This window comes from Vigna unguiculata, chromosome 6 (assembly GCF_004118075.2).
Source record: "Vigna unguiculata cultivar IT97K-499-35 chromosome 6, ASM411807v1, whole genome shotgun sequence".
NCBI lineage: Eukaryota > Viridiplantae > Streptophyta > Magnoliopsida > Fabales > Fabaceae > Vigna > Vigna unguiculata.
Window position 1 is genome coordinate 16,788,322 of NC_040284.1, and position 27,837 is coordinate 16,816,158.

The 27,837-nt window shown below is 28.0% G+C and overlaps 3 protein-coding genes across 3 annotated transcripts; 2 read left to right on the forward strand and 1 right to left on the reverse strand.

Moving 5' to 3' along the window:
- Positions 1 to 1,051: 1,051 nt before the first annotated feature.
- Positions 1,052 to 2,660, forward strand: LOC114187412 (spermidine hydroxycinnamoyl transferase-like). The gene has a single exon (XM_028075666.1). It carries the CDS (start codon positions 1,170 to 1,172, stop codon positions 2,514 to 2,516), a length of 1,347 nt encoding a protein of 448 aa, XP_027931467.1. The 5' UTR covers positions 1,052 to 1,169; the 3' UTR covers positions 2,517 to 2,660.
- A 14,400-nt stretch (positions 2,661 to 17,060) lies between these two features.
- On the forward strand, positions 17,061 to 17,530 carry LOC114186836 (egg cell-secreted protein 1.1-like). Its single transcript, XM_028074879.1, has one exon. The coding sequence runs from the start codon at positions 17,079 to 17,081 to the stop codon at positions 17,469 to 17,471; it is 393 nt and encodes a 130-aa protein (XP_027930680.1). The 5' UTR covers positions 17,061 to 17,078; the 3' UTR covers positions 17,472 to 17,530.
- Positions 17,531 to 18,589: 1,059 nt separating this feature from the next.
- Positions 18,590 to 25,727, reverse strand: LOC114187409 (protein trichome birefringence-like 43). Its single transcript, XM_028075663.1, has 5 exons — positions 25,414 to 25,727; positions 21,357 to 21,528; positions 19,346 to 19,521; positions 19,105 to 19,263; positions 18,590 to 19,006 (listed from the first exon to the last, which is right to left on the reverse strand). The coding sequence occupies exons 1-5, from the start codon at positions 25,665 to 25,667 to the stop codon at positions 18,706 to 18,708; spliced, it is 1,062 nt and encodes a 353-aa protein (XP_027931464.1). The 5' UTR covers positions 25,668 to 25,727; the 3' UTR covers positions 18,590 to 18,705.
- Between the last annotated feature and the right edge of the window lie 2,110 nt (positions 25,728 to 27,837).

Genomic DNA, 27,837 nt, shown 5'->3' on the forward strand with positions numbered 1-27,837 from the left:
GATTATCAGATCTCCTCAAGTGTTCACGCAGGCCAGTACACATATTCACCCAGAACAATGTGGAATATACATTCCTATCATGCTGAGCATCATACACACACCATAAGTACGAAACAGAACTAAAAAACAAGCAAAACACATCCAAACTCGAAACCTAGCTTTCCTTACCTAGAAAGAGCTAGCAAACTACTTTGACACCTAAGCCCACAAACACAGCAGCTCCAAGAGCAAATTTAAGAGTTGGAAATACTGACCCAGACATAAAAACAAGGTTAAACTCATAAATCTCTGTTGACTCACAGAAAATAGAGATTAAGGGAAGAGTATATGGACTAAAGGTCAACTTACGTGGAGAAGAAACAAGATTGAGGTAGCTTGCAGGGAACTAAGGATCAAACCCTAGCAGAGCTTCTGGAGAGATTGAGAGTAGTAGGGTGGTTGTTTTTCTGTAAAGTGATAGAAATGAGAGTGTTAGCTAGTTTAGGGTCTTTGGTTCCTTATGGACTAGTCCTAGGCCCAACTGATTTGGGACCACCCCTTTAAAATTAGGATATAAAGAATAGTGAGCCTTACATTTATACCATTTTTGAATATTAACGTGAGTTAATCATTAGAATTTATTTATTCTAATTTAGACATTTTTATCGTTCAAATACAATTTCGTGTTCTACACTTTTATTTTTATTTATTTTTTTCTTAAATTTTTTATCTCACACTTCTTTTATTTATTGGAAAATTTTTAAATTTTATTTATCCATACGAAATGGGTGTTGACACTTAAAAACCAAATTACAACTAAAACAATTCTTACTTTCTTTTATTATTATTTTAATTCAATTTATTTCAGTAAAAAACTTAATTTTTAAAATATACATTCATCTTATAAATTTAATTCATTTTCTTATCATCAAGTCAAGTCATGTACTTTACTTAAATAAAAAGACATTTAGGATATATTACTTTACAAAACTTACTTTCCTTGCATTTATTTTCTTTCAATCCCTAAATTTGGTTATTAAAGAGACTTGAAACGTGTAGTAATGTGAGCCATGCATTTATTTGTTGGCAACTTCTGCAGAAACGTGTCATTCAACTCTCTCTCTCTCTCTCTCACTCATATATAAGTATGTATATTACATGCAATTCCAATAACACGCAACAGCATAAAGATGGTAGCCATTGTTGCTTCTTACAGTGTCTTTCCAAGTAAAGAAACTCCCAAAGGTCATTTGTGGTTGTCAGACAATGACCATGTCTGGCGTTCAGGTCACACACCCACTATCTATGTATACAAAGCCAAACACAGTGATGACACCATTCAGAGGTTGAGAAACTCTCTTGCTGAGATTTTGGTGCACTACTATCCACTTGCTGGCAGGTTAACCTTACGAGAAACTGGTCGAATGGAAGTGGATTGCAATGCCAAGGGAGTGACATTGCTTCAAGCTGAAACCACAAAATCATTGGCTGATTATGGAGACTTTTCACCTTCTGACTCTGTCAGGGAGCTTGTTCCAAAGATTGATTACACTCAACCCATAGAGGAAATTCCTTTGTTGCTTGTGCAATCCACAAGATTCCATGGTGATGAAGGCTTTGTCATTGGAGTGGCTTTCTGTCACCCTCTGGGTGATGGGCTTGCTGGCACTCGGTTCATCAATTCATGGGCAAAAGTGGCTCGTGGAGAGACACTTGAGCCACATGAATTGCCCTACCTTGATAGAACAATACTCAAATTCCAACACTCATCAACATCACCAGGCTTTGATCACCCCGAGTTGAAGCCTCTACCGCTAAAACTAGGAAGCTCTGACATCAATGTTGAGCAAAGCAAGAAGACAAGTGGTGTGTTACTGAAACTAACGCCAGAACAGGTGCAGAAGCTGAAGATGGAGGCGAATGAAGAACCCTTGGAAGACGGGGTTAGAGCATATAGCAGATTTGAAGCTATTGCAGGCCATGTATGGAGATGTGCATGTAAGGCTCGTGAACTTGATGAAAAGCAACCAACGGTGGTTCGGTTCAATGGTGATGTCCGCAGCAGACTAGTTCCTCCTCTCCCTAGGAATTACTTTGGAAATGCTTTGGCTGAAACAGTGTCACCCGAATGCTATGTGGGAGAAATAGTGTCAAAGCCATTGAGCTATGCTGCACAAAAGATAAGAGAAGCAACTGAAAAGCTTAGAAATGAGTACATAAGGTCACAAATGGAGATTGTGTTAGGAGAGGAGCAATTGGATGGTATAAGGGGTTTCTTCTCGGGACAAGGAGAGCGTAATAGTTTCCCTTTTGCAGGGAATCCAAACCTTCATATCATAAGCTGGATGAGCATGCCAATGTATGAAGCAGATTTTGGATGGGGAAAGCCTGTGTTTTTTGGGTTGGCGTATGTCTGTGCACATGATAGGGCAATGATTCTGCTAGGTCCAGATGGTGATGGATCCATTATTGTGTCCATGCACTTCCAAGAACCACATTTGGAGCTTTTCAAGAAATTCTTCTACCAGAGTTTGTGAAATTGACCCTCGTTTGGAGAACTATATTCAGCTTTGGCACTGCCATGTTTTACACGTAATTTCATGAAGTTTTCTGGGTTGAGTTTACTTTGGATTGTGATTTTATGTTCACCCACTAGATCTTTCTATTTGAAAAGTTTCTCACATGCTTCACGTTGATCTCATCAAGTTATTTGCCATATATAATCGGTGCTAATTAAGTTAAAAGTTACTCCAAATTTGAATTATATAAGTTTTTATTAAATTTTTTAATTTATTTTTATTTTTTTAGATATTTAAATTCTTCATATTTTCTAATTAAATTTATATTTTTAATATTTATATTAATGATTGATGTGATGTTTATATTATAAGAGTGGCAAAAGGAATTAACTAGATTTCTTATCGACTTGTCAGAAATGAGTGGAGCCTGGTTGGTGTTAGGAATAATTTAAATGAATCTAAATTTTTCATCGGATAAAGATAACACAATTAAACATTATATAAAAGAAAAGATTTATAAATTTATTATCTAAGACTCATTATATAACATTTATATAATAATCTAATGAATCCTATATAAAATAAATTCATCCGTGATATCAGAGTTCAGTTGACCATGATCTCTGCTTAAATCACTATAACAACAAAAACACAATGGTATAAGTATTTGGTGACATTGATTTCATTGTAAATCTACTATTAGAAAACAAAAGAATCAATTTATAATAATATACAAAACCTGAAATCATGCTTATATATGTAAACTTTTTTTTATGTAAAAAGTATATATTAAACAAAATAGTAAGTTATCAAAATGGGTTGGAACCCACGAGTCAATCTGGCCTGTCACAGATTCGAGCCGGGTTAGGTTGAAAGTTTTTTACAAATTTCAATGAGTTGATTTTTGACTTGACCAACCTAGAATCCAGCTCATCCGAGTTGAACCCATGGTGAGCAGGGTTGACTCACCAACTCAAAAATAAAGAGTCACGCAAATTTGCTTTTGTTAAGTTGGACTTTACATTTAAGTTAGTGTAGGTTATTTTTTTTAGCCAATATAGATAATTTGTATTTATGTAATTTTGGTTTGTATTTGGATTGTATTAAAGTTTATTTATATTTTAATTATAATTATAATTTAGTTTTGATTGAAAAAAATTAAAAAATTGTATTTTTTTTTAATTAAATGAGTCCGTAAGCTAATCCATTTAATCCACCAACCCGTGGTGGACCGAGTCGGATTCAAATTTTTTTGACTCACTAATAAGTAAATCGGATTAAGTTGACTCACTAAGTAATTAACCCGTGATGAATTAAATTGAATCAGACTAGATTACTTGTTTTGACATCTCTACATATGGTATTTCTAAATACAATTCCTATTAAAAAAAAATATGAAAACAGCCCCGAAACACGATTTTAATACAAAAATTTTCAAATTGACCTCACAATTGAGTTTAAGAGTAATCCTTTTCAAGTACGATTTATCTTTATGTTTAATTTTTAAAACAATTCTCTATTTACATAAAATCAATTTATATTACATCAATTTGGTAAAAAAATCAATAAAACTTATATATTCTCTTTCTCATGTAATTATAAGGGGATGGCAAAAGAATTAGTATGTATTCTTATGAAGCTTTTTTATTGGTATTAAAATTCAGGGTGCAACCTGAAATTCCTGATTTTATATGGGTCGGGTTAAAATAAAATACCAATCTATTCGGCCAAATTAATGATTGGTTGATAATATAAATGCCGAGTCCTGTTCTCTTTACCACTTTTAAATATCAAATATTTCTTTTAAAAAGATTTTGGTTATCCTTTCCTAAAAGATATGTCTTCAGTATCTTCATTCTTAATTAATTTGCAATGAATGCTATGAACTATGAGATAAATTCTTTTTTTTTATAATGGTAAAAGATAACTAATTCAATAGATTGAAAATTATAATTCTATAGTTATTGCTACGTTGATTAAGTGGAATTGTTTTCTTATTAAATATTCAAAATGAAAACGTCGTATAGACGCAGCATGTTTAATTTATCAAAGCAGCCTGATTTTTCAAAAGTGTTGTATTTTTTTTTCTTTTTCATTTTGAATTATATGTTAGAATATTTTTCCCTTAAATATATTATTTAATATTGGTAATGTATTTATTTATAATCAATATGTGGATCAATATAATGGTTTCACGTTACGATCAATGTTGAGAATTTGTAACAATGCCATAATATTTGAAAATATGATTCGGAGGAGAAATTGGTGAAGTTAGTTACTTGTTGCATTTTCTTTTTCAATTCTACTTTGGCGATTTTTTTGAGCATTAACACTGTGTTTGCATTGGAAAGTTCATAATTTATAAGATTTTAAAGCATTTTTAAATTTGAATTATAAGATATTTAAGTATTTCAATCTCTCAAATAATGTCTTGGTCTTAATTAAGTTGATGATTAAGTCAATTACTTATAGAGGAACATGATTATCAACTTTAGCATTTGCCTTAATCTTAAAAGTCGAAAACCAGTAACAACAACTTTTTATATGTCTCCTACCATTCACACCAACCCATTAATAAACTTGTTCCTACCAGCTATATAGATAAAGTAGTAGTATAAGAAAATTATATATATATATATATATATATATATAAATAAAAGAAACTGAAATCATTTTTCTAAACATGTTTCTTATTAAAACTAATGGAAAAATACAAAAAGTGTGTTTTGCAGCGTGTGAAATTTCCAATTGATCATAAATCGTGCTTGAAGTTGAGAGTATTATTTTGTCATTTTAATTCGTGCTTTTATAAGTACGATTTATCCAATATGTAAATTAAAAAAGAAAAATTCTTTTGTGTAATATTACACCAATTTTGATAAAAAAATCGATAAGACTCGTATATTCTCTTCCTCGTGTAATTATAAGAATAGGTGACAAGAAAGATAGTTTGTACTCATTTAAAATTTCTTGTTGGTCTTAAAAATGATAGGGTGTGAAAATTTCTTATTTATTTGGCTAAAATAAATTGAGAATCTAAAAATAGGAAAATATTTCACTAAATTAGTCGCTGGTTGACAATTTGAGAGTTGGTTCGTGTCTACTTTATCACTTCTAAATATAGAATAGTCCATACTTTGATTATCCTTCTTATAAGACATTTCTCCGGTTGTTTTCTATATATCTTAATAGTCTTTTTGTTACAATATTTTGCCATAAATATTATAAATTATGGAAAAACCAAAAAAGATTTAATAGTTTTGTTTAGATGATTTGTTTTGTTTTGTGATTATGGAATTTAATTATATTGATATGTGGTCTTTTGTTTATGATTTTATGTAGAATCCAAACTGGCAACGAAAGTGGTAGATCAAGTTTATGTTCCATGACTATCTTTTTGGTATGTTGTTAGGGATAAAAAAAAATATGTATTTGCGGGTACATCTGTGGATAAAACTCGCGATGGGTAGGAAATGAATACATGCATGTAATGAGTATGAGTAATTTTTATACCTACATGCTAACGGGACAAGTATGGGTATCATCATAGTATCCATATCCGTAGATATCTATACTCGCTATACTTTAATTTGAATTAAAAAATTATTAAAATATTAACACATTGATTTTGAATGGGTTATTTTTTATTAATTAGTTTTAAAAAATCTTCACTTATTTGTAAACTATCATTCAACACTGTTTAAATGAGTTATTTTCACTTTGTTTGAAATTTATAAATGTTATGCATTGTAGTTTTATTTGAATTTATGGTTAATTTTTTTTATTAAATATTAAATATTTCTTTTGTAAATACCCACAGGTAGAGCTGTCAAAACGGCTAACTCGACTCGGCTCGGCTCAGCCCGGCTCGACCCACCACGGGTTGATCACTTAATGACCTAACTTAACCCGACTCACTTATTAGCAAGCCAAAAAAAATTGAACCCGGCCCGACCCAACAGGGGTTGGTGGGTTAAACGAGTTGGCTCACGGGCTCACTTATTTAAAAAAAAACTACAATTTTTTTTTCGGTCAAAACTAAATTATAATTTTAATTAAAAGATCTAAATTAACTTCAATACAATCCAAATACAAACCAAAATCACAAAAATACAAATTATCTATGTGTTGGCTAAAAAAACAACCTAACATGACCCAGATGCAAAACCCATTTTAACAAAAAACACTTGTATGACCCTTTATTTGCGGGTTGGTGAGCCAACCCGGCTTACCATTGGTTCTATCCGGACGAGCCGGGTTCTAGGTGGGCCAAGTCAAAAATCAACCTGTTTTGAAATTTTTAAAAAATTCTCAACCCAACTCGCCCCGAACCTGTGGTGAGCCAGGTTGGCTCGTGAGTTCCAACCCATTTTGACAGCTCTACCCGCAATGGATATCTGTGGATATTAAAAAATATGCAGCTACCTGCATAACGGATACCCACATGAATATGGGTACGGGTACAGGCGAATATTTATCCAACGATTAGCGTACGGGGGAGCTACTACCCATACCCTACCGCATCGTTGACATCCTTATTTGTTGTATTCTTGTAATTTGGTGGACAACAATTATGGAAGAGAAAGATATGTATGGTTTATAATTTGTATTGATGATTTTTTTCTTTGTTTTTTGTATTTGGGTTGGGACTAGGGGTGTCAAAACGGACTAGTCCGGCTTGTTCTTACCCAGTTCGCCCGTGGCTCGCCAAAAACGAGTCGGGCCGGGCTGGCCTGCCACCAACAAACGGGTCAAATATTGTAATCCATCATGTCTTAGGCAGGACTGGCCTGCCACTTCTTTTTTAATTTTTGTAATTTTCTATTAACATTTTTTTAATCTTTGTTTATAATTTTTTATATATAAATTCATTTACATAATATAAAAAAATTATTTTTTAATTATTTTTTATTTTGAACATAAAAAAAACAGATTGGCAAGCTAGGATGGACCGACCCGTTTTGGCTTACCAAACTAACGGACTAGGCGGGCCGGACTTTTGCAGGTTGAAAACTCCAACCCGACCCGCTCTTTTTTTTTACAGACTGGCGAACCGGTCCGTCGAGTCTGACCCACTCTAACATTCCTAGTTGGGACAATCTATTACTCCTATTAATATATTTGTTATTGCTTATAAAAAAAACTATAAACTATAACATAAATTTAAGTTTTTGAGAATGGTACGCGATAACTGCTACAAATATTTAATTGAGTCGAAATCATGAGTGGAAAGAGTGAATAGGTGATTTGGTATATAACCTAAAAATTTACAATAGATTTAACTATCAAAACCATCAAAATCTACTATATATCTAAGAAAATGTTAGTATAATGAAGTTACTGAATTAGACATTGTCATTCGTTGACATCTGTCCAAAATTGAGGTTTTTTGGTCTTTTTGTTGTTGTTTGTGTTTTGGCCCGTGATAACTTTTGCATTAATTGGTGATTGACGTTGGCAGTCAGAAATTATTATTCTTCCTCTCCAAGCCAAGCTATTTTGAATGTTGGATGCTACCTTAAGCACATTTGTGGTTATTTTCTCTGTGCATCCTTCTACTTCTTGACGAATGTTTGAATTTTTTTTACTATTGCTTCTTTTCCTTCATGAATCGATCTTCTTCTTCTCCAAGAAAAGTTATTTTCATTCTTCTTCCTCCACAAAAAGGCAATTTTACAGAACCAGAACAAAACCTTTCGGCCTCAAGGTTAGTTCTCCTTCTTGGCTTTTTTTTTTGTTCTTCCTTTTTGAAAGCCATTTTCAGATTTGCTTTTACTTTTGCTTCATGAAAGCTTTAAATTTTTTGAGCTTTTTTGTGTTCAAGATGGTTTCTCTGTCCATCTTCTTCTTCTTCACGAAGGTTTGAATTTTTTTTATTATGTTCTTCTTCTTCTTCTTCATGCATCCTTCTTCTTTGTGTATCCTTCTCCTTCTTCGTGAAAGGTTCTATTTCAAGTGAACTTTGTTTCTATTTCGTCTCTGCAGGTCTCCTTCATCAAAGGGTATTTTTCTACTTTTTATTCGGTCAAATATATCCAGACATCCTTACTGTTCTTAGATCTTGCTGTTCTTCTTCTATTTTTTTTAACTGAACTTTGTTTCTATTTCGTCTCTGCAGGTCTCCTTCATCAAAGGGTATTTTTCTACTTTTTATTCGGTGATATATATCTGTTGTTCTTATATCTAAGAAGTCGACTTTCTTTTGGGTATGTGGAGGTTTGTTGGGTATTTTTTTTTTCTAATGTTATTGTTGGGTTAGTTGGGTATATTTTTATGTTTTTGTTCTATACTTAGGGGTTTGCTAAATTTTGTTGTAAAAAGCTTTGGTTTGTGTTTGCTATGGATGTTGTTGATGAATTATTTGTTTGCTTTGTATGATAGTCTAAAACAAGCATTAGCTTTCAATCCTATTGACTTGAAGTTTGAGTTGAGTTTCTTCTAGGTCTGCGGAGATATAACCTCAAGACCCTGTTATGAGATTTCTTGCAGTGATTACTGATTTTTTTGGTGCTTTTTTCCTTCTTTTGTGTTAACCCGAATCTTCAAGGTAGGTGTTTCATAATCTTCGTTTTGGAAGAAGGTTTTTTCGTAGCTTTGTATATTTTAGATGTTATCTTCGTATGTTATCTTATTTTGTTGGTTCTGTTACTATGGAGTGGTACATTTAATATCTATGTATACTTTTGTCCATGTTTTTGTACAAGATGAAGATGAGCATAATAGAGTGCCACTCATTGAAATTGTTTCTTGCTTTTGTAGATTAGAGGATTTCAAACCCATATGATCAAATGGATTGAAGTATGTGGCTGCATCATAACAAAATCAAGTTATAGAAATTTCATATTTTAAGTCCTCCTTCACATCTTATTGTTTGCAATTAGGCTCATTGTTTGTTTGAAATTTTCAGGATGGACGGGTACAATGGCAGAAGCATTGATCATAGGGCTTCCCATAATTATCTGATAGGATGGCTAACAAGTTTGATAGCATAAAGGAGGTTGCTTTTTGTTCTCAAATAACTCAAGGTATCCAAAGTATGATATGTGCTTAATTTATTATTTAATTTTTGACTTTTATGAAGTGTGGTTGCTATGAAATTTCATATGAATTCATAGAAAATTGGGAACTTTGAGAACTGGATGAAAATCATGGAATATGATTGTAAAAATATCACCACAAAATACCAAATATCACCATGTAATTCTAAGTATCTAATCATTTTTTATATGTTTTTCTACTCTAAACATAATACCAAATATCATGTATTAGTTTTAGATAATCATTTCATTTTGTTGTAGTAATCGACATTCATGTCATAGATTTTAAATTGTAGCAAAGGTCACCCTCAACACACTATTATGTTGATCGGTGGAAAGGCCGTTGAACTTCGAAGTTATATGGAAATGCCCAATCAAAGGTGAAGAGGATTCTTTTGTTGGTAACTATATTGCAAATTGTATATATTTATGTGTGTGGATGTCATTGCAGACAATGATATATTGATGCGCACACCCAACTGTGGTTAAATCCTATAGAAGAAATTTTGCAGTATGTTGATACTGGAGATCCAATAGATGTGACTTTCAGTGTAAAAGAATTGAAGGTATGGTAAGCCTAGCCTTTTGTTTGCAAGTTTTTGTTTGACATAGGTAAGTTTAGCAAATGATATTAGAGATTAAGTCAAATGATATCATGTTTTTTAAATTTTGTCATGTTATCTCTCAGAATTTGTGTTATTCTTTCTTTCTTCCATTCTACGATAAATTAAAGTATTAAAGTAGACTTGGTACTTTAAATATTTGGAGCAAATAATTTTTTGTTAATCAAATTTTTCATTAGCTTTTTCATTGTGCAGCAAGTGTATACAAAAGCTTTAGTCCTTTGGAAGAGCAACATGCACAAGGAGAAACAATTTTGTATGATGATGATGAAAGAGAAATTCAAAGAATTACAATGCAATAAATTACAATTCAAACACCTGGTTGAATTGTCATAGCAGATACAAAGTTTGGGGTGCTCAAACTACACACTAGGAATATTGTCCAAAGCTTTATTAGCTTATAATATATTTTGTAACCTTCTCATCTTTATTACTATAATTAGTGATTGAAAATGACCGAAATCCATGAGTAAAACAATGTGAAAATAAAATGTGTATCCAACTTAAGATTTTTTTTCCAAACAATTACAGACCATTGGTTATGTATTAACTCAAATATGTACAAATTGGAATGGATTTATACTATCAATAATTATATGATTTGTTTCTAAAATTGTTTTATTAATTGACCGATTAATTTCATTCATTGTTTTTAATGTTCTAATTATAAATGGATTTTGTTTTATTCCATCATTTTGAAATCGATTAAACTTATACATTTGTAATTAATAATTATATGATTAGTTTATAAAGATTTATTATCAATTATAATTAATTGTAATTATAATTAATAATTATAAAGTTAAATGTCTCATAAAATTCCAGGATCCATACTAAATATATCAAGAACTAATTTTGATAATTGTTATAGATGAAGACATGTCTTTAGAAACACCAATTCCAATACGGTCTCTAGCTCGAAATCCATTTGGAGAGAAAAATTGTTTCCACTGATAATTGAGATAGAATTGTCTCGCATATCTTCCTCTCCATCTAATAGTGCAGGTCAACATCATTCATTCCTTGCTGACCAAAATGTAATTCTTACAACCTTTAAGGAAAATTTTTGATGCAAAGTTTGCATTGAGGTACTGACAACAATAAAATTTAACTTAATTAATAGAAATAATAAGGGTATGAAAGATATTAATAACAAATAAAATCAAGGAATATTATTTGATAGCATAACTGGATAAAAAAATTCCATAGATCATGTTTACGCCTGAGCATAAAAATATCCGTGAAACATTTTACTATTAACTTTTTGTGTTTATTTATTCTGCGCAAGATTATATTACATAATATATTTATATTTTACTTTAACAATGATCTGTGCATGCATATTTCATTTTAATATAATATATAACTAAAAAATTTAATTTTAAGTTTTATCTTATAACAATTTTATTTTACTATTCAACACCGATCTTAATACAATATATCTAGGTTTTACATAACAATGAACATATATATTTTATTTTAATTTAATATATAATTATAAAATTTAACTATAAATTTTAATAATATAATAACATTATTTTATTACACTTTATTAATTAATTATATATCATATATAAATATTAACTTTTTTTAATCTGATAATTGTTATTATTTGTATTAATTAATTTAACTAAAAAAACTTATAATTAATGATTTACGTATCCAATATTATGTGATTCTTTATTTAAATTATATTTATAATTGTACATAACTAAATTATTTAATTAAAATTATTATTATTATTATTATTATTAGTATTATTAGTATTATTTATATATACATTTGTTTCTATTTAAAAAATTTACATCAATTTCATGTTTTATTTATTTTTGTTATTACATAATATATCTACATTTACAAATTTTAACATCAATCTTATGTTGTATTTATTTGATACTGGACCATATTACACAGTATACCTACATTTTACTTTAACAATAACCCTAACATATGCATTTCATTTTAATGTAATATACATGTATTTGTATATGCATGTGTTCCTGTTTCTATCTAAAAATGTTAACATCAATTTTATATTATATTTATTTAGTACGAGACAATATTATATAATAAGCCTACATCTTACTTTAGCAACAACATGTGCATACGTATTTCATTTTAATCTAATATACATGTGTTTATATCTACATGTGTTTCTATTTAAATTTTTTAACATCAATTTCATGTTGTATTTATTTTATACGGGACCATACTATACAATATGCTTACATTTTTACTTTAACAATGACGCGTGGATACACATTTTATTTTAATATAATATACATGTATTTATATCAACATGTGGTTTTATTTAAAAATTTTAACATCAATTTCATGTTGTATTATTTTATACAGGACAATATTACACAATATGTCTACATTTTACTTTAGCAACGACGTCATGTGGATACACATATTATTTTAATCTAATATACATGTGTTTATATATACATGTATTTCTTTTTAAAAAATTTAACATATCAATTTCATGTTATGTATATTTTGTACGAGACCATATTACACAATATGTCTACATTTTACTTTAGCAACAATATGTGCATATGCATTTCATTTTAATGTAATGTACATGTGTTTGTATGTACATGTGTTTGTATGTACATGTGTTTCTATTTAAAAATGTAACATCAATCTCATGTTATATTTATTTTGTGCGGGACTATATTACATAATATGACTACATCCTACCTTTAGCAACGACCCATGCATACTCATCTCATTTTAATATAATATACATGTGTTTATATCTATATGTGTTTTTACTTAAAAATTTTAACAACAATTTCACGTTGTGTTATTTTATACGGGACAATATTACACAGTAGGTCTACATTTTACTCTAACAACGACCCGTGGATACATATTTTATTTTAATATAATATACATGTTTATATCATTTTGTGTTTCTATTTAATAATTTTAGTATCAATTTTATGTTATATATATTTTGTACGAGGTCATATTACACCATATGTCTACATTTGACTTTAATAATGACTCATACATACGCATTTCAATTTAATATAACATTCAAGTGTTTAGATGTACATGTGTTTCTACTTAAACACATGTACATATAAACATGAAACACAAGTGTTTAAATTACATATAAATTAAATACAACATGGATATCAATTTCATGTTGTATTTAATTTATAGGGGACCATATTCCATTATATGCCTACATTTTACTTTAATGATTATTCATGAATATGCATTTTATTTTAGTATAATATAATATACATGTTTTTATTTATATCTACATGTGTTTATATTTAAAAATTTTAACATCAATTTCATGTTGTATATATACGGGATCATATAACATCATACGTCTACAATTTACTTTAATAACAATCCATGCATATGTATTTCATTTTAATATAGCATGTTTATATGTACATGTGTTTCTATTCAAAATATTTATACATATGCATTTCAATATAATTTAATAATAATAATAATATTATTATTATTATTATTAATACTATTATTATAAATTGTTATAATTAATTAAATCGATAATATATTTAAATAATAAAATTAATTATTATATGCAATTAAATTAATAATAATAATAATTCAAATAATTGATTTATATAATTACAACAAAATTTCGGTTTTAAAAATTACAAAACATAAAAACTAAAAAAACACGAACCGTGCGTATGTACGAGTCTCCTACTAGTCGAAAGGAAAACAATAATTAGTTAGTTAATATTTTTTTTAAAATTAATATTGTTCTCTAAAGTTACACGTAAAAGTTAACCAAGCACAATGGTAAAAAAAAAGGTTTTAACATTTTTTTTAATACACGATAAGTTTGCTTTTTAAAGAGTGTTTAAAATATTAATGTATTGCATTAACTGTTTTTTAAACTTATAAAAAGTACTGATTATTATAAGAGAGAATTTTATTAAAAATGCAAAACAAGTTCTAAATTGATTCTTTAAATAAAAAGAATTAATTCAAACTTTTACACAAATCTTTTAATTATTTTTAATTAATAATATTAATTGTTAGTATTTGTTAGCGAAAAATTGAACACTTTTGTAATATTAGAAACTCTGATAAACGATAAAGTGCATTTACATACGTTGCCACAAGATTTTAGTAATTTTACACTAGTCTAACGATTTTCGTGGGATGATTTTATTTTAAAATTAATCAGTATCGAAACTTAGAACTTTAATATTTCCTCCTTGGTTGATTTAAGTGAAATTCTTTTTGAAAGTTTAATTTATGAAACTACTGATTAATTGTTCACGAAGAAAAATCGGCCTAGTTGTGCGATCTTTTAAAGGTGTTCTATTTTTGTTTCTTTTTCTTGCAGAAATTTGGTTACCATAAGCATACATTTACAGGTTAGATTCATTAAAAAAATTGGTTAAATATATTTTTATCTCTTAATTTTGAGTAAAAATTAGAATTAATCAATTTTTTAAATTTGGTCCAATTTAATCCTCAACTCTAGATAGACGTGAATTTAATTATTTTAATCAAATTTTATTAAGTTTATTTGACATTTCAAATACATTTTATAATATCATTAACATAATATTAAAGCAGAAAGTGTCAAACGATATAAAGAAGTCAAATGTTATTACTCAATGTGTCAAACAATATAAATTATAAGACTCACTGAATGCAATAACAATTTTAAACAAACTATTTTAAGTATATAATTAACCAATTTTTAAAAACAAAAATATATATTAACAACAAATGAGAAAAATAAATATTTCAAATAATTAAATACAATATCAAATAAAATTTTTGAAGTCAATAGCCATGAGAGGAACTTAGGAACATTCTGAGACCATGCTCTTTTGGAGGTGTTTCCTGTTTAGAGACGATAACGAATGATGAATTGGGAGAATTTTTACGTTCTTTTATGTGAATTTGAAAGTGAAGGAGGGCGTTGATTTGTGGGATTGCTCTCTGTACCCTATCTTGTTAGCAAGGTGAGATTGAAGAGTGATTGGAAACATTTTATGATTATGTCCTTGTTATTTTATTCAAAATAAAACAACCCATCAATGCTTTTCGGGTCTATAAGTGAGCTTCACGATGAGGCGAAAATTTCACGAAAATGGATCTGTACAAGGATCCCTTTTGGAATCGCATCTGTTTTTTTGTTTATTGAATGGAATCGGATCTGTTTTTGACAAAAGCAAATAGAACCTATTCCCTTTTATTTAGATCCTATTCCAACTTCTTAACCACACATGGTTCGTTTTGTTTTTCTAAATTAAAATATTGAAATTTTTAAATTAAAAATATTATTATATTAATTTTTTTCAATTAATAAATATTGTTAATATTTTTATTTATGATAAAATATATCAAAAATTAATTACAACTTATCTAAATATCATTTTATATTATTTTTTAACATTAAGGACAATTAAGTAATTTTACATTTTCATATATTAAATTTCTTTTATCAATTATATCACTCAGATTTTTCACAAACTTTCATAAAAGTTACTCTCAAATCTACTCCACTATCACCTCCAAATTCATAAAAAAGAACAACATGCACATCACCTTCTAATCAACCAAAATCAATCATCTCTCTCCCTCGAATCATCACCCACGTACGAACACACCTTTAATATAGACTCAAAAGCTGGAGACGGCGACAATGGGTAAGAATGCACCATTGGGGCCGCTAAATGTGTTTTGGAAGCTAAAAATATGCTTCACAGTGACAATGGCGATACCAAAAATGGTTGAGTGTGACAATGCAAAACTTGGACTCCAATGGCAGCACCAAATGCGTCACTACGTTAGAGGTATGAAGGAACAGCAGCGAAACAAAAAAAGAAAAAGAGGAAAGAGAGAAACGAACCTTAACGAGTCACTTTGTGGAGGAAAAATTGGAGGAAAACACGAGTTTCGGTGTATGAAGAAGAAACTAGACGAAGTATGAGTTTTGTTTAGGAGAGATAATGAATATGGAAAGGGTTACATGAAAAAGAATTATCAGTTCACTTATTTTGCTTTCTTTTTCCTTAGGCACTTTTTGCTTTTTCTTTTCTTCATTCTCTTTCTAAAAAAAAATCGCATCGATAGTCATATTACCTTATTGCAGAATTAATTTTATGAAAATTAGACAATCTGTATGGACATTTTTTTTTTTTTGGATTGCAACGTGGTTATGGGTCAAAAGGTTTTTGAATTAAAGGATATAAAGCCCAAATAAATGTTTGTGGTTATTACTTTTTAAGATAAGGGTTACATTTAAGTATTGCATAAGTTATTTATCTTTTTATTTGTTCACATTTTTATTTTTAATTTTATCTTTTAATAAATAAATTTTTAAATTAAAATAATTGTTTTATCAACTGTTTCTTAGATTGAACTATTTTATTCATTTAACTTTTTTTAATTAATCAGTTTTAAGTATTTTTAACAAAAAAAACTCTACATACAAAATAAATAAATAAATAAATATTTCTAATAAAATTTAAAAATTTATTTATATTTACTTCTAAAATTTAAAAAGGTAAACCGCGTATGTGTTTTCACCTGATATAATAAATAGTATTCTACACATTCATTATGCAGACTCATTTATTTTTAACTTTACATCTTCTTAACATCAAAGAATATTTAGGAGTTGAATAATCTCTAACACAAATGGACACACTTGCACAATGCAGAATCATTTTCCATTTAAATTCCACAGAATCTTCATGTCTCACATTAATATCCACCACAAGAAAAAACAAAAATCCTTATTCTTTCTCCTTATGTAACCACTGCAGAATTATCTCCACCCTCTTCATCTCCCCACACACCAGCTGTTACGAACTCTCTCCCACTATTTAAATCCCACACAAGTTTTCACCAAAACCACCCAAGTAAAAAACCCACGTTGTTTTCTGCTAAAACTAATGGCTTTCTGTCGCATACCCTTTGTTCTGTCGGTTCTTGTGATTACTGCAATGGTCTTACATGCATCTGTTGCTGATTCTAGGGCACTCTCGGACCCATCTACCCCTCTAAGCCTTGCTCTTAGGTTGAAGGTGGAGGGTGAACCCTCTAACTGTTGGGAATCACTGTGGCGAATGCAAGCATGCAGTGGAGAAATCATAACGTTTTTTCTGAATGGTGAGACCTACCTAGGGCGAAGTTGCTGTGAAGCTATTAGGGTTATTGGACATGATTGCTGGCCTAACGTTGTTGGTTCTCTAGGGTTTACCTCTGAAGAAACTGATGTGTTGGAGGGATATTGTGATGAGGTTGTTCATTCACCACCACCACCACCTTTATCAGTAGATCCTTGAAGGGGTTTGAAAGTATGTGCCAAATCTAAGTGAATAACAATGTCATTAGACATTGATGAATCAATAATAAAAATCTATGTTTGTTTCTTTTCTCATAGATTTCTATACATGTCCTTGCCCTCGTTCAGAAACTCAGTATTATTTAAAATCTGCTGATATATGATCTGCATGAGCATATAATATTGTGTTTCTTTGCAGAAACATTTCTGTTTTTAGTATACTTTAGTTTCACTTATTTCTTGTTTAATCGATAAAATATGAAAGGATAAAAATTTTGTGACACGCTTTTACAGTTATTTAACACATAATTTTTAATTTATTTAGTATAAAAATTATGTTAAATGAGTTTTGGTCTTATGTGCTAAGTGTTCGATCTAATACGTCGTATAGTATGTCACGAGTTTAATAGTCTAAATATAGTTTAAAATATTATAATAATTTGTAATATCAAAATCTAGTGTTTTGAAATATTTTTATAAATATTTGTAATAAAAAGAAAAGTATAGTGTAAAAAACCTATAGGATTAAAAGAAAAGAGTAACTATTATACTGGGAATTTAGTGTTAAAAGCAAAAACCTTTTATGTATAAACCTATTTGAATTTTGCAACCTAATTCACATAATTAAGGAAAATTGTGTTGGATTTGATTATTTGTGAAATTCAGAGTGTGGCGTGGAATTATTCCTTTTAAGATCATATCTGGTGGCTTTTTAATAATTTTAGTAATACGTATTACTTAAATTACTAATTTTTGAAATTATATTTTCCCAGCATAGGCTAAGAAATAACATTTCTATTTTAAAAATGGACTCAGTAAAATAATTTAAATTAAATATTTTTCTCAAAAGTTAAATAAATTTATCCTTGAGAGCAAGAACTGAAAGAAATTTATCTTTAGAAATTAAATCTATGATTTAAAATTTAAAATTTACTTACATTAACAATTTTATTCTGATACGTGTAAATTACCTTTAATATCAAATTTCTATTTTTTGTTTTAATTATCAAGTAATTATCAATATTTTATGTTTCTTAATTAATTAATTATTTTAACAAATTTATAGTTGCCCATATTACATCTACTACCCCAACTTTGTATATAGTCACAGGAATCAACTTAAAAACTGAATTAATAATATAATTTTAGCCTGAACTAATTTTATTTGTGTATGTAAATATATTTTTTTGGCACACAATTTACTTTGAATGAAAAATAGCAACGAGATTAGGAACTCATTTTTGGATGAGAGCATTATACAGAAGAACATTCCAAGCATCAGGAACACCAGGAAGACACCAATGGCTGCAATCCAAGCCCCTATGCCCTCCATTACCATAAATAGAAGGATGTCCATCTTTTCTTAGCTGTGAAAGTGTAGTAAAGTCCAACAACTCCACTGCCTTTCTCATCGATCTTATCACTTTCTCTACGCTCAACTCTGCTGGAACTGCTCCTCCTGGATACTTGGATCCCAAAACTGGCCTACTTTCCCTCAAACATGTGTTTCCTGCATTTGCACCCCACTTTTGTGCACTGGAACAATTCACACTTCTGTTAACTCCAAATTTTGAAAAATTATAGAAGAGATTTGTAATGTTCCGAAAGATGAATTTAATGGCAGAAGTACTTACTCCTCGTGATCTGGAGAGACCCCTTGGAAGAAAACCCTTGTTTGTGCAGGGTTAACATTGGTGTCAACCCATTTGGCCCATGTTCTCATTGCTTTCTCATATGCAACCAATCGATCCATGTCTCTAACTGTTTGATTCCCGTCTTCAATGAAATCCCATCTGCAAAATTATGAGAAGAAATTTTGAATGTGATGAAGTGATGAAGATAGTGAAAGCAGCTTAATTATGTGGTTTTACATACGGTTGCTTTCTTCCTGTGTGAAGCCACCAATGCCAAGAGTCAAATATCAGTACATCTATTCCTTTCCACGTTTGGCCACCTTCAATTGAATCTAGTTTTAGAACTCGACCATTTTTTTCTCCGACAATGTCCACCAGAAATGCATTGCGTGAGAACATCAACTTCACATCATAGCTCTGCAAATTATGTCATACATTATTAACTTATGTGCTATTCACCCAGTGAATTCAATATGAAGTTAGATTGGCATAGAAACATGTTTCAAGTTTCAAATTACATTAACTTTTGTTAGATCAAGATCAACTCTATATCAGACACTGTTGTCGACATGTTTTTGTATAATATAATACTTACCAATATACCACACACATACGATTATGTTCTTCTCTTGTGTGTTCTTAAAACTTTTAAAAGAACAGTACTAAAAACCTAATAAAAAATATAAAATCATAACAATACATCGTTTAAGTTCTGAGAAAATAAAATGATTTGTTTATTGGTCATTGATGACTAATTGTTAATTTATTATTTGTGGTTAATCTGCAAATTTTTGTGCTTAAAATGAAAATTATGACGAAATTTGCCAGAGCCTTTTTTCCAATTGGGTCAGTGCCTACCTAATAATACAAATGTTATATGAATAGTTAATTAATTGGTTATTATTTATCGTTGTGGACCAAGATAATGATTAGTTACATGTTTCAATAATTGAGTTGAGTTTATAGTCAAGAACTAGGATCTTAATAAGTTGTTTTCACACATAATTTTAAGACCAACCTACAGGTGTTATATTTCTTTGGGATAGATTCGTTTCAAACTAAACAAATTTTATTTTTAAAAAAAGGTCGAACCATTATTAGTTTTTGTACTCTGTAAGTGAATCCGGTTTTGGTTATAAAAAATTTAAAAAGAAAATCAATTCTTTTCCTTAAACTTTAAAAATTAAATTTTAGTTCTTCAAGTTTATAAACTAAACATGTCTTTGAAAATCATTTTAGTGTTTTAAATTCAATGTTTAAAGATTAAAAATGAATTTTTTTTTTATTTGAGAGACTATATATAAAATTTTGGAATTCACTTCTAATTCTAAAAATTAAAAACCTAAAGTAATATATTTTCCGACTTCAACAGTGTCAAACATACATTCACACTCTACCTATCACACTCTACCTATTAAATCAATAGCTATAACTATATATGTATTACGTACCTTCTTCTCTTTTGTTTGAGGAAAGACTAAGTATTTCTTATTAATGCAATTATGCTATACAAAAAATTATGAGGGTAACTACATTATTTGTTTCTTTCTCCTTCTTTAATTATATGTCTGTGTGTTTTCAACTATTATCTTTTTTCTTCTGTTATGTGTCTGAATAATTAAAAACATATATGTCATGACTGTTCAATGATGGAGAAACCACACCAAAGCATTAAATCAATTCTTTTCAATTTTTTGTCAACATCACCTTCCTTCTATAAATGTTGTTTTCCATCTATATGTTTCATTCAAATTTATAATATTTTGAGACTCATACATAGTTAACTAAGAGACCAGTTGTTAGAATGTACATTAATGTATGTTACATGATTGCATTGCAATAGTCATTGTTTAACAACAACAATGTTATATTTAATTTCAATATTGTCCATGCATGCATGTAAGATAAAATTTATTTGGAGTCAAAATTGAAAGCACAAGTACCTTGGCATAGCTAAAGCAACTGGTGTGAATGTGAAATTGTGCAGATATGATAGGTTTGTGTTGTGACAGTGAATAGGAAGAAGAATAAGAAAGATGAAAGTCGAATTTGAATTTTCTTCTGGGTTAGGCTTTTATGATTGCTTTTTTTACTGTGCTTTCAAAATATATTGATTTTAATATTTTAAAATGTATTAAAAAGAATTTTAGCATACCAACATTCGATATATTTTTAATGTTTAGCAGAAAGATACTAAAAAATTCAATAGAAAATCTGAAGTCAGATAAAAGTCGGATAAAAAGATGTCTGACCGGGAAAGTGAAAATGGATAGACCACCATTCTTCACCGATGAGTATGGAGCAGATGGCAGAGCTGAGTGAAGCATGCAAGTCAGTGACTGCCATTGGTTCAAACTCAAAGAGTCACCCACAAACATGAGACTCTTCCCTTTTAGTCTTCTTAAGAAATCTTCACCATTGAATCTGCACAACAACAAGGTTCATATTCAGAGTGATGATAAGTGGGTCCAACACATTTTGCATGCATATCTTTCAAATGATTTTTGTTTGAACCTAAAATGTATTCTAATTGAGGACAAATTTTGTTGAAAGCAACCTCACAGCAGCATTCTCTTAATGGAGGAAATCTCTGCTGATTCAAGCTCTAAATTTATGAGGTAGTTCAAACGTACAACCCTAACAACCTTATTACCTAATTTTTCTTTTATCGATAAGAAAGGAAATGTAAAACGAAAAACACTTGGAGTGTTCTAAAAACAGACAAAAGTAAGGTTTGAAACATAAAAAGAAAAAAAACAAGTTAAAGGATACAATATAAAATGTTACAAAACAAGAAATTGTGACAGAAAGAACCGCACTCTTCTCATGTTTTTTTATTATTCTAACAAAACTCTAGAGAACTTCAAAAACCTTCATTGCCAATGATAATTTGTCAAAACCATAAACATAATATTATTATTCCTTAATGGATCAGATAAGAATAATGATTCAGAAGAAAAACCTGAACAGTTTAATAAAGTTAACTGGAGATGGCTGCTATAGAGATCAAAAAGCATAAGCTGGTTCTGACATGAATAACACTGACCATTGGTTTGTGTATTTTTTTTTTCTTCCCTTCTCATTTTTAGTAAGAAACATTTTAAATAAATAAAAGTACTATTAATGAATTAGTAGCAATGAAATGGAAATTTGTCCAAATTGAAGTTATATTTTTAACATAAAATGAACAAATAGAGTCAGGAAATAAAAATAGATACACTATCAAACTCTTGTTCAAGATTTCTAAAATCACAAACAAAACTGAGTCATGCAGCTTACTTGTAAATGTGATTTGCTACCACATATCTACATATTTGTCATAAGAAACAAGTAAAAGGTCCTTTCATGATTCAAACATTTTCCTTTTTAATAAGTTTTCACATAGTGTTTTTGAGATAACAACACCATCTGATATTAATTTCAATGTTCTTGATTTTTATTTTTACATAATAGTCATTATTTGACAAAGGTCTTTTACCATATAAGGTTAACTTGTGAATTAGTTGTTGATATGTACTCTTCATATATTTCCAAAAGTAAAAGGAATTTCATTACTTGAAGAAAGAGTACTGGATAAAGATACTTCCCTAATTTTCTAATTTCCATTGAAATTTCATGTCCAGAATTTTTTCTTTCTATATTCAAGTATGGAAGGTCATGCCAAAAAATGAAAATTTCTGTATTTTTTCTCTTGTGACTGTGTAAGTGTTTTCTAGTTCTAACATGGCAAAAAGTTAAGTAACAAGAAAGCTTTGTTATAGTTCAAAATTACCAACAAAATATGATCAATTTTAATGAAGAATGCAAGTAGCAGTTAGCCTAATAGAGATCATTCATTCAAAAATCATTAAGGAAAAATCAGACTTTCAAAATGAACAGTTAAAATAAGAGAAATCTGGGGGGATTCTGTGCAAAACATTTTCCAGATATACGTGCACTTTAGGGTGGAATATAAAAAAAATGGCACCTATTGTATTGATTTTGTTGCAATATCACTATTACTTGTGGAATATAAAGATATTTAGTAAAAAAAATTTAACTTGATATTTTAATTAATTGTTATTTTATATAGGCTTGAACCAGAGAAAAACATTATTAAAAAATGTGAAACAAAACACTCGAAATGAACCCTATTTTCTCTCTCAGTGTAATTAATTAACTTTATCTTTCTCTTTCTCTAATAGAGGGTTCGATCGTTACTTACTTTCTTATATATATATATATATATATGTAGAAAGAATACATTAATTCTGTATAATTACTGAAAATAATGTTAATTATTATAATTCTTATGATTAATATCATGTAATTAATTCCTCTTATATTTCTCTATAACTTTATTCAAAAATATTATATATAATTTTTCTATCATTTTCTTTTTTTTAATAAATATTAACAATTAATTATAATAAAATAAACTTGTGTATATGCATATATAATAATTTATTTCCTGATATATATATATATATATATATATATATATATATATATATATATATATATATATATATATATATATATATATATATATATATATATATATATATGTATATATGTTTGTTTACGCAATTAAATCTTTATATTTGTTAATACGTTCTTTGCGTTAGATTAAACATAAACGTCATTTTTAAAAAAGATTACATGTTAAAATATGGATCATTTATTATATTGATTGATTTCTTTTCTCTCTCCATCTTCAATTACGGGAATTCATTCAATGATTTTGTTTTTTCGAGAAAAATCTAGTAAGTTATTTAATTTTATGGTGGAAAGTAGAGCTGGAAAAAGGTGGAGAAAGATGAAAACTAATTTATAAAATAAAAGATAATTCAAATTTTAACATATAACATTTCAAAACAAAGGTTTACACCAACTTAATAAAAAGGTTGAAGAAAAATATATATATATATATATATATATATATATATATATATATTTAAAATAACTAATTTTAAATATATAGATATTCTAGTTAAAATAATTACGATCCTTAATCAATACAATATAATAAATTACTTATTTATATATTTATACAATACTGAATATAATAATATAGTATTAAAGGTTAAAATACGTTTTCATTATATAATATTAAGGTTAAAATACGTTCATAATTGGAGAGAGGTGAAATTCCATTTTTAGAAAAGTTAGGATAAAATTGATTCAAAATAAAAAACTAGAGGATTAAAATGATTTTTTTTTTTTAATAACAGTCGAAGTTAACATCAGTATGATATATGACATTGTTACTATCCTTTAAAATAATTAATTTTTAACTCAAAATATATTTAATATATGGAAATTCTAATTAAAACGGTCACGGTCCTTAATCAATATAATAATTAATAAGTTAGTTATTGATATATTTATATAATCGTGAATGATAATAATATTAAAATTTCTATTCAAAAAAGAATTTATGGTAGAATTAAATTAAAATAATAAATATATGAATTGAATTGAAATTTTTCAAACATTTGGACGTTACACCGACTTATAATACTGTTATTGTCATCTAAAATAATTAACTTTTAAATGAAAAGATATTTAATATATAGAGATTTAATTAAAACAGTTACAACCCTTAATCAATACGATAATTAATAAGTTACTTATTTATATATTTATATGAATGATATCAATATTAAGGTTAAAATATTTTCTCACAGGTTTAGAGAGATAAAATTGTACTATTTAAAGAAATAAGGATAAAATTGAATTAAAATAATAAACATAAAAACTAAAGAGATATGAATTATTATATTGTTAGTACAATATTAACCGAAAAACTAAATTATATCACATTTATTAAAATAAAGATCCAATTAAGCCCTATAAAAATATGGTAACCTAATAGAAATTTGGGATTATGAAATCGAATATTTTAACCTATTATTAACTTTATGTGAAATAAATATTATTGATTTACAATAAAAATTTATACTTTTGGCTACAATATTTATGCATATTAATTCTCTTAATTCAATATTTGAGAAAGAATTTCTCTTAAACAGTGGGTTCTTTTTATCAGGAAAAGAACATATAAACTAGAAAGTGTCTCGACCCTTTTTTTTTTTAAAAAAAAAAAAAACAGAACTCCTTTCTTCAAGGGTGGATGAAGTGTAAAAGTCAACATATCATTTAACCAAAAAGACTTAATTCTGGAAACAGAAAAAAATAAACATGAAAGAAAACCATGAATCTGAAGCAAAAGATTATGCACTGGTGAATCTATGTCCACCGGAATGGGTAGTGAGAAAAAAAAAAAAAAAACCAGAGACACGGAGAGAGAAGAAAGAAGAGATGTACCTGGTTAAGTTACACCCTGTTGGTTGCCATCTATAGTTGAGATAGAACTTATCTGGTCTGCCATTTTTTTCACAATCAAACGCGGGCTCTATGAAGGGACACGTTGAGCTATGATAAAGAGGGTATGAATCATCATAAACCCAGCTTCCTTCGAACAAGTTGCAACCATTCTTTTGAAATCTTATACCATTTCCATGAATCTGAACCAGAAGGGTAAGAGACAGCACAACAGATATGGAGAAAGACCACCCCATGAAACTGAAACAATGGTGGTGGTGGTGGTGAAATGTAGAAGAAGAAGTGTGGTTAAAGGAGTGCTGAGAAGGAGTATTTATAATGAATACAGAGAGAGGGTGGTGATGTTTGGAATTTCAGTTTTCTAAATATGACGCAATAAGATGATTGAATTGGTATGAAGGAAGAAACCAGTTTCAAAACTTTGTTTGTGTTGTTTTCTGTCAAAGAATCAATTATGCCACTTGGGCATTCTGAGAAAAGAAAAAATATAACATTAATGCTTTTAAATTAAGGATTATAATCAATAACCTTTTTTGCAAACTAATATTTTCTTTTAAAGAAAATTTCCTTAAATAGATTTACCGGAGTGTTATATTACTTCTCCAAATGAACGTATTTACTCTATAAAGGTTTTCTTTTCTTCCTAATGAGAAAAAGTAAAAAAAATTAAAATTATGGAAAATAATTTAAAATAATTAACTAAAATACTTTATTTAAATTTTAATTACTTTATGAAAAGGGATAAAATATAAAATAATTTATGATTTTTTAATATAATTTGAAATTAAATTTTTTATTATTGATTTCTTGAAAAATAAAAATATAATAACAAAAAAATATTTATGATCAATGATAGCTATTTTGCAAAATTTTATACTTATGTTTTATTTCTCATTTTTTTTAACAAACCGTTATAATAATAACAAATTTTAGTTCAAAATATTTGGAAAAAATAATATCTTCAAATATTTTCTTAAATAATATATTGGTATAAATATTTGGTTTAAACTTATGTTTGATTTTTTAATTTGGTTCTAATTTGTTTCTATTTAATTAGTTGATAATATTTGTTAATTTTATTACTTTTTTATTAATATCATTTAAATAATTAAGAATAACACGTAATAATTATTGTTCCTTTTTCAGTTAATTACTTAAACAGCATTAAAAATATAAATTAAATAAAATGTATAAATATTAAAATTAAATTGAAAATGAAATATTAGACAAAAAAATTAAAAAAAAATTATAATCATAAGGATATTTAAGCCTAATATACTTTTAAATACTTTCTTCAAATGGATGTAATAGAGTATTATTTCTTTAAGGAGGGCCAGATTCAAATGATTTTTTTTTTTTTTTATATTTCTGGTGAGAAATTCTTTTGGAATTCAGTTCTCATAAATCGAATTTTTAGAGTGTTTCTTTTTCTTGTTTCTTAAAAAGGGAAAGAAAAAATTGGAAAACAAATTAAACATTACAAATCAAAATTAAAATGAGAGGAAATTAATTTAAAATAATTAATTAAAAATTTTGAGAATAAATTTTACTCAATTTGAGAGAAGAAAAACTAAAAAATAATTTAAAAGTGAACAATTTTTAGTTTTGTAATAAAATTTGGAATAAAATTTCCTATTATTATAATTATTTTACAAAACGATAAATAAGAAATAAAAGATAAATTTGAAATTTGAAAACATTATTATCATTGTTGTATTATTATTGATGATAAATATTTTATATTATAATATTTTTAATTCAGCGTATCTATTTCCTTCCATCTAAATGGAGATTGTAAAAGTTATTGTAATTTTGTTTAGGCAACATTTTTGTTTGCTGTAATTTTTAATATTTTTAAAGATACGAGACATATATATATATATATATATATATATATATATATATATATATATATTATATAAAAATGTGTTATTTTATATTATTTTATTTTATTCATGTAATATATATTACTTTTTAATTTTTGTTTTTTCTTTTCTCTATGGAATTACATCTTTATTTAATTTTTTAATTTTTATTGTATTTCTTCTTTTATCATCGTATCGTTTTTGTTAATTGTGTTATATATTTATAATAATATTGTAAAAATAATAGCGTTACACTTGTTGCAATGTGAGCAAGCCTCCTCCTTTTTAGGATGGTGCATGTTGTTGTAGCCAGATCTCCTCTACTATCCCACATCCACTTTTTATGGGATATTATTTTCCACACTAGGATTCAGTTATAGATTTTTAAATCTATTCATCACCTATAAATAGGAGCTTAAATCCTCTTCCAAAATAACCTTTCTCATATCTCCTTTTCTTATTTCTTCCTTCTCTCTTCTCCTATATCCTGGGTTACTTATCTTGATTTATTCTTATAACCGACTACACTTAACCTTTGTAA